This window comes from Cydia pomonella, chromosome 27 (genome assembly GCF_033807575.1).
Source record: "Cydia pomonella isolate Wapato2018A chromosome 27, ilCydPomo1, whole genome shotgun sequence".
Lineage (NCBI taxonomy): Eukaryota > Metazoa > Arthropoda > Insecta > Lepidoptera > Tortricidae > Cydia > Cydia pomonella.
Genome location: NC_084729.1, coordinates 5,672,379 through 5,681,122, shown reverse-complemented (window position 1 = coordinate 5,681,122; position 8,744 = coordinate 5,672,379). Strand labels below are relative to the sequence as shown.

At 35.2% G+C, this 8,744-nt stretch overlaps 1 protein-coding gene across 1 annotated transcript; it reads left to right on the top strand.

The window, feature by feature from the left end:
* The first annotated feature begins 301 nt into the window (after nt 1-301).
* Nucleotides 302-8,227, top strand: LOC133532449 (uncharacterized). The gene has a single exon (XM_061871124.1). It carries the CDS (start codon nt 418-420, stop codon nt 4,558-4,560), a length of 4,143 nt encoding a protein of 1,380 aa, XP_061727108.1. The 5' UTR covers nt 302-417; the 3' UTR covers nt 4,561-8,227.
* The last annotated feature ends 517 nt before the right edge of the window (nt 8,228-8,744 follow it).

Sequence of the window (8,744 nt, the reverse complement as noted above, 5' to 3'; positions counted from 1 at the left end):
TTAGATTCGATGTAATGAAAACTTGCCAAAGAAACAGATTATACAAGCAGATTCATTACCTACAAACAATGGAAATCCTTATTTTTATTTCAATTTCTTTAATAAACACGTGTACTAACATCACAATATTAAAAACTAATAAATAATTTGAAAAATTTTATACTCATTTTTAATCATAAAAATGTACTTGCTACTGAGTGGTACATCTACCTGTTTTTCATTTTAAAACCACCCATTTCTACCTATTTTTGCACCCTGTTCTACCACTTCGGCAAAATAGTATGTGACAACACTGGTCCAGATCTACAAAAAAAAGTGACACTGACATCACAAAATTTTGTTTATAACCTCAATTCGCGTTCGCGCGTTAGAATATTTGTATTTAATCTTTTTATTCTCATATTCCTAAATGAAGCTATGTCGGAGCTCACAGTGCACTCGGTCTGCACTAAAGGTCCGATTTATCCCACGTTATTATATTTCCAAAATGGATGTCCGACGAAAGACTTTGAAACAAACTGTGCCGTGTTGCAAGACAAGAATAAGTCTAGAACGATAGTGATGGAGACTTCTGAGCTCGTTTACGCCGGTAAAGAGGAAAAGGAAGAAACTGGCACGATGCTGATACTGGCCAGAGACAGGATAACCGGTATTGTTCGTCTAATAGAGGTAGGCAGCGCCGACTTGAAACCACTTACCAAAACTGACTTAGACCATTTACAACATCAAAACGAAGCGAAAGCTTCTAGCAAGATGAGATTCAAGAAAACAAACACACATAATATATCAAATGCTGTTCAAATGGACACAGAACAGATTATTGATAACAATGTATTGGAAAATGCAGTTGCATGTAATGACAGCATAGGTGAGCTCAATATACCGCCTGTAGATAGAGAAATAACTAAAGATGAATTAGATTCTTTGCAGCAACAGCAGCAACTAAGTAGATCAGAGTTTTCAGAATTTAAGAAGAAACAATCAAAAGAGACGGAGGTTGTAAAACAACAAAACCTTACAGAGAATTACACCGAAGAGTTCTACATACCACCTATTAACAGAAGAGCTACTAAAGTTGAAGATGTTTATCACTTAGAGAAGATTTTGTCTAAAGATGAATATGATAAGATATTTCAGGAACTAGAGGAAAATAACTATGTGACTGATTTGCACCCTTATATACAGTCTTACATGAAAGGCAGGCATTTATCACCACAATTAACAGTACTAGCTGCCTATGCCAGTTATCTTATTAAATACTTACATGTTAGCTGGATTCAAATCACAGCAGCTAAATATAAAATATGTGCATATTCTAAAACATTAAATGATATAATAATGAATAAGTTTACAAAACTAACTGTATATAAAAAATCACCTAATGATGTGCATCTTCGAAGGATTAAACCAAGAAAAATTCAGCTCAAAGCTATATGTCATATAATGGTGTTCATGTTGATATTAAATAATTATAAATTTTATCTTGAACCTCTATGTACTGCAGTGGGCAAACAAAACATTAGCGTTAAACGGCTGGTTCACTTCACTGGAGCATCAATAGTTCGCCGCAAAGTTGGAAGACTGGTGCGACTACGACTACCATTAGTCAGAAATACAAATTATACGACTGTATGTAAAGATACAGATACACTAGAGCAGCTGAAAGAAGAAAAAAGATTAGTAGTTCTTCTAGATCAAAGGGAACAGATAGAAACAGTGACCGCCAATGACATGGTCAATAATGTACAATCTAAAAATGATAATCCTGACTTGGATTCTTTATATTTACCATCTATAAACAGAGACGCAGCACAAGTTCAAAATGTATATCTTGTAGAGAAGATTTTATCCAGAGATGAATTTGAGCAGATTTACTGTGAGCTTGTGGAGACTAATTATACAGCTGATTTACACCCATACATACTGTCCTTCATAGAAAACAAGACTCTGTCCTTACAATTAACAGTGTTAGCTCTATATACAAGTGAACTTTTAAAACTGGTACAGCTTGATAATAAAGAAATAATGAAAAAAGACTTTATATTATGCCACTATTCTATAACATTGAATAATATCATAATGGAACACTTTACAAAACATTGTACAAATAAACATATAAAGCAAAATAAAATTTTATGTCATATAATTGTATTTACATTAATCTTATGTAACTTTAGCTTTAAGCTGATGCCTTTCTTTAAAGTATTAAATGTTAGCTCTGGCCGTATGATGAAAATGATAGCTCTCACCGGAGCATCAATTATAATTGAAGACAGTGAAATGACAGTACAGTTAAAATTACCATTAGTTCCAAAACCTGGGGTAACCAGATCAGGTCTCAGGCTAAGAAAACCAGGTGTCAGGCTAAGAAAACCAGGTGTCAGGCAAAGAAAACCAGGTGTCAGGCAAAGAAAACCAGGTGTCAGGCAAAGAAAACCAGGTATCAGGCAAAGAAAACCAGGTGTCAGGCTAAGAAAACCAAAAGTTGACAAGAAGTTCGTGCTGAGAGAGAATGAAGATGAAATCGACCCAGATGAGTTCTATGTTCCGTTTCTTAACAGAGAAGCAACCAATCTCGAAGATGTATATGTTATAAAGGAGATTTTATCTGAAGACGAGTATGTCAATATATTTTTTGAGCTATCAGAACACAATTATATGGATGATTTACATCCGTACATAAAGCAATTTGTGGAAACCAGGACATTATCTTTAGAGTTTACAGTGCTAGCTGTATATGCCAGTGTACTCATAAAATTCTTAAACACCAACATTAACGAAATCAGAAAAGCTAACTACAAAATTTGCCACCATTCTAAGATATTAAATGAGATCTTAATTAAAAGGTTTACAGAACGTTTCAAATACTCGTATAGATGCGAAAAACAAAGACCACAAGCAATGAGAAATAAAGCTGTGTGTCATATAATAGTATGTACGCTAATCTTAAATAACTTTCAGTTTAAAATTGATCATTTTGATCATGCGATAAGAAGGAAAAAACGTAATGGAGACCCCATACCAAAGTTGGTCAGATACGTTGCAGCAACAATTGAAACTGGGGACAGTGGAACAATGGTAAAGCTAAAATTGCCGTTAGTTCCAAAAACTCGGGCCGCTAGACTGAGAATATATGCAATAAAACATAAAATGGACTTAAAGAAGAAGGAGGCTAGCAAAGAAGAGACTGTCAAAATTGACCCGGATGATTTCTATCTACCAAGTATTAACAGAGAAGCAACTGAAGTTGAAGATGTATATCCTGTAGAGGAGATTTTGTCTAAAGATGAGTATGAGGCAATTTATTATGAGTTACAACAGCATAATTACAAAGATAATTTACACCCATATATACAGTCTTTTATCGAAAATAAGACTCTTTCTTTACAATTAACGGTGCTAGCTGCATACGCAAATGAACTATTAAAAGAAGTTAATACAAAAAACGGCAGTTATAGAATAACCCGCCTTTCTGATAAACTAAATAATATCTTCAAAAAAAGATTTATTAGTGAAACTAGAATGGTTAAAAACAAGTTATATGACATAAAAGAAAGAATGTTATGTCATATAATTGTATGTTTGTTAATCTTAAATAACTTTCGATTTAAACTAGAAGATTTTTGTAATACAATAAAGAACACATATGTTACAAAACATGTCGAAATGGCTGTGAGTCTTGTTGGAGCGGTGATTGTTAACGGAGACGAGGGATTGCTGGTAGAGTTAAAATTACCATTAGTGCCAAAGCAGGACATTATAGATATAACTTCGAAATATCGAAATAAAAAAAGTGAAAACAAAAAGAAAGAAAAAAGTGAAAACAAAAAGAAAGAAAAAAGTGAAAACAAAAAGAAAGAAAAAAGTGAAAACAAAAAGAAAAAGAATAAAAGTGCAGATGACGAAACTGAGGTTATTGACCCAGATGACTTCTACGTACCGCCTATTAACAGAGAAGCAACTGAACTTGAAAATGTTTACCTTATAGACAAATTATTCTCCAAAAGTAAATACAAGAAGATTTACTGTGAGTTGGAAAAGAGTAATTATAGTGAGAATCTACACCCATACATACAGTCTATCATCAAAAACAAGTTGCTCTCCAAACAGTTCACCGTGCTAGCAGTTTATGCAAGTGAACTGATAAAATTCATTCATGTGAAATCAGAACTCAGGGGAAAAGACTTCAAAATATGCCATTTTTCTGAGACATTGAATGATCTACTATTGAAGGAATTTACAGAATTTCGTGAATATAAAAGTGCAAAACGTAGAATCAGATCCAAAGATATGACAGACAAAATAATATGCCATGTAATAGTGTGTTGTTTGATCTTAAACAACTTTCAGTTTGAGCTGAAACCTCTCTACGATGCTTTAAAGCCTAAAAAATGTATAAGAACCTTAATAGAGTTCGTCGGCCTTGTCGGTGCGTCAATTGTAGACGGGAATATTGTGCAATTAAAATTACCATTAGTCCCAAAACCTCCATTTACTAGAAGAAAACCATCTACTGCAATCATAAACAGCTATTTAAGCAAGCCAAGAGAAAACAGGTAGTCCGTGGCAGTCGCATTGTGCGGAGTTGGAGCTCCTGCAGGGGCTTGCAAAAAAGTTACAAGTACGAGGTATGTGACGCTTTGTTTTAACGATTCTAATTTAAGGGCCGATTACATCCACATGCAAACGGGCCCCACATTCCACCGATTTTTGGCTCATAATCCTAGATTTTTCAGCATATTAAATAACACTCGTGCTTTTTCATTATATTATCTGACTGAATTAAGAAGGTAACTGATTGCTAATAATATGCATGGAAACGGAGCCTTCTTAACACATTCACTGCCAGACAAAAAACGGCGCACTACCCCAGAAATCGGGAACCCACGTGGTGGGCGCTCGTGAACTTTGTTCAGATGCCAGACAACCCGCTGGGCGGGTTTTTTTTTTAATACTATGTCGGTGGCAAACAAGCATACGGCCTGCCTGATCGTAAGCAGTCTCCGTAGCCTATGTACACCTGCAACTCCAGAGGAGTTACATGCCCGTTGGCGACCCTAACCCCACCCCCCTCGTGGGTTGTTTTTGTACGCAGCTATAGACCACCGGTTTCTGGGGTAGTGCGCCGTTTTTTGTCCGGCATCTGAACAAAGCTCACGGGCGCCCACCAGGTGGGTTCCCGGCAGGGAATGTGTTAATTTGGTCGAGTAATAAAAAAACATTTTAACCAACTATTAGGTTTCAAATGTTAGTTCAAAGAGGTTTTATCACACCAAACATAATTTATAGATTAAATTATCTCGTAAATTACAATAATGAATAAACATAACATTTTATCGATTTGATATCCATCCGTCGAATATTCACGTCGTCTATGACCAGCTTTGACCTCGTTGGAATGAGCGAAGCCGAAGACGAATGCACTGTCCTTGGAATGACCAGAATAACTTCTGCACCACTTCGCGACACATTAAGACATGTTTAATTATAAATAAAAGTTGTTTTTATAAGCCGATATAGCCATCCGTCACTGACTCAATTCAGTCGAACTGAACTTGCAAATCGAGTAGTTTGTAAGCGCCGCCCATCTCAGGGTAGTTTACGTTGGGCTATAATTGAGCGGACAGAATGCTTCTGTTTTTCCGTTCACTGCCTTTTACCATCAAAATCGGGTGAAAAATAATTGGCGGTATATGAAACTTTTATTCAATGGAAAATCAGTAAAGACGCTCAGTCTTTCTTAGAAAACGTGTTGGTAGCTTACTTCAATGAACTGGCGAATAAGTGCCTACAAGCCCAACGGCCAGCACGCTTTGGTGCAATTATTCGATGTTAAAACGGTAAGCCACCATTTTGAAATTTGTACTTACTGTTTTGACAAAAAAAAATCTTATAAGTTTTGTTTTTTCCTCGCAAGTGTGTTGAAAAACGTCGTATGAAACGCGTGTGCATTGATCATTACCCACATCGGCTTTCTCGCCTCGATACAATATCGCCTCGTGTGTAATGACCAACTTACCATTAGCATACTTGTATCATAATGTACTATAGTCTCTAATTGCCAAAAATTTTCAATATTTGATATTTTTGCATTTGAACTGTTTTTTACATTTCAAATATTGCTAACGATGTACTGATATTTTGTGAAAAGGAAAACGACTTGCTCAGGGGGCCTACAGCGAAAATAGAAGTTCGTCAATTGCGGGCATTTTTCTTTGTCACTTTAATTGGGTCCTAGTGAGAGTAAAAGAGAAAGATCCCCGCAATTTGCGAATTTTGGTTTTCGCGGTAGGCCCCCATGCCCGACGTCGGCCCCAACATAGGTCCCGTTTGCATGTGGATGTAAATGGCCCTTTAAGCTAAGGAGCCGATATTTGGTAACAAAACTTCCGTGAGACTCAGACATATTAAATATGTTAAAACGTAACCCGTGACTTATTTTAAGTCGAAAATCGCTCGATATGTTTCACTCCGTACCGAGAAACATCATCGGGAGCTCACGTTGGCAGACCGGCACAGTAGTGCACTTTTGACTTAAAATACGAGACAGACCCATTTTAATATATTTAATATGACAACGTTTGATAACTTTAAATTTGACGGTATATAATACATATTTCTGGTAGCTGCCATAAGCTTCACGTCCCTGACAAAGTAGACCTTTTTGTGGCCCCTGCAGCTCGGCCTTCTAGCCTCGTTTTCGGCCTTACGTGAGCTTTCGTAGGGCATTGCCCTATCTGATGTGTGCCTTGTGGCAGTCGGCCTTCGGCTTCGCTCATTCCAACGAGGTCAAAGTTGGTCATAGAGGACGTGAATCTCACCTTCTGGACGAATTCTGACGGATTTTAAGGTCTTATTTTGAGGGATTAGATATTTTTAATTGTTAAATTTAGCACAGTTTCCTCTACAATATTGGTTTACAATCGTAGGTTATCTTGTGTCCCTTAGAATCAAAGAAAATAGAGATATTTAATAAAACTAAATTATTCTGTATAAAAATTACTTATACAGTTGTAAGTGTTGGAGCCTCTTTTTAATTAAGTAACAAATAAAACCACCGCTCTTCCTTAATTAGTTAAGAAACAACAAGGTGGATTGTTAAAGAAAACTTTGTAGCCACAGTAAATTTATATTCGACACATGATTAAAACTAATTAAACCTTAGCGTAATAAAAATAATTGTACCTTAGTGTTTTGTTCTTAAAAATGAGATCTATAACTTGAACAATTATAACGCCTGCAAAATTGTAATAGCAAGCAAAATATAAAACGAGGAAAACTTGGAAACTACAAATACAACGGCTCATATTATAATTGAATATGAAGGTACAAAAATTTGGCTTTTATAGAATTTATCAATAACCACGGGAACATAGCGTAATAAAGTACACCCGCCATTCTTACTGTCAGGATGGCGGGTGTACTGTTTTTTGATGATAACTTTATGTACCGTGAGGTACATTTTTTTTAAAGGAGGTACTAAATAGTACAAATTAGGTACAAATATATGGTATGGTTTTCATATAATTTTATTTAGGTACACCCGCCATTTCGACTCTTACAAAAAGTGGTGCCATCTAATGGATCAAAGGCTAAAGGTATGGCGGCATCGTTTCGAGCGATGGCGCGATAACCTTTAGCCGAGGCCCGGTAAGATGGCGCCACTTTTTGATATTTAACAAATTTAACACATATCAGTGAAAGAACAAGGATCAAAGTTAAATGGCGTTTTAAAAGTTCTAATCATGTGTCGAAAGATGGCAGTAAATTTACTATGGCTACAAAATTTTCTTGGACCTCTATTTCAAATTCTCTTTGCTTAGAATGGACTTTTAGTTACTTTTATAAACTAAACTGCTCAAAAGTCGCCTGTATGCAATTGTAATGTAGTATTGTTCCGTGTTTGTATTACATATTTTGTTCTATATTTCCCAGTTCGTTGTATGATTAAAATTGTATAATAATACTATAATTATAAATGTAAAGAATGTGATTTATACCTAAGTGTTAAAAATTCCTCATGTGATTTAATTTTAGTATTACTTTTTTGCCTTGACTGTGGTAAATAAACTATGTTTTAATTGTTAAATTAGAATAATAATGATTTTATTTGATTTTACCTATAAATACAAGCAAATACACTTATAAAAATAATATAAGTATAGGTACTCAAGTGTAGGTTAACACGTATATTAGGTACTTGTGTCAATAAAATATTTGTGTTAAATAGTGTTTGAATATATCTATCGTTATCCCTATACATATACAGCGTGTCCCTAGCCATTGGACGAAGCCGAAATGTACATATGCATGAGGGTATGTAGAACCAGTGTACAAAGTATCATAACAGCCTGTGAAGCGGTTTCGAAGAAATTAACAAATTACCAATTTTTACTTTGGAGCAGCCTGTATGTGTTAGTAGCTCCTAGGGTAATATAGTCAAAGAATAGTATGGAACCTTCTTCAACCTTTTTTATTTATGAAACAAATAAGCTTCTGACTTTTGAAAAATGGCCTCATTATCAAATATTTCGAACAAATTGTCAAAAACACTGCCAAATATTAACACAGTGTGTTTCTTTTTGTTGTCGATTATTGCAAATAACTTTTGTTCGAAAAAAGTATTTTTTTTATCTTTTGTTTTAATTAAAAAAATATTAACGTCAGAGCATTCCTGAGAAGTAACCCTACGTGGGATTTCAGGGTTTGTCCAATGGCTAAGGTCACCCTGTATATCTATCTAT

What these genes read in the sequence shown, in the direction of transcription:
- LOC133532449 (XM_061871124.1), top strand. Translation starts at nt 418, where the DNA reads ATGTCGGAGCTCACAGTGCACTCGGTCTGCACTAAAGGTCCGATTTAT.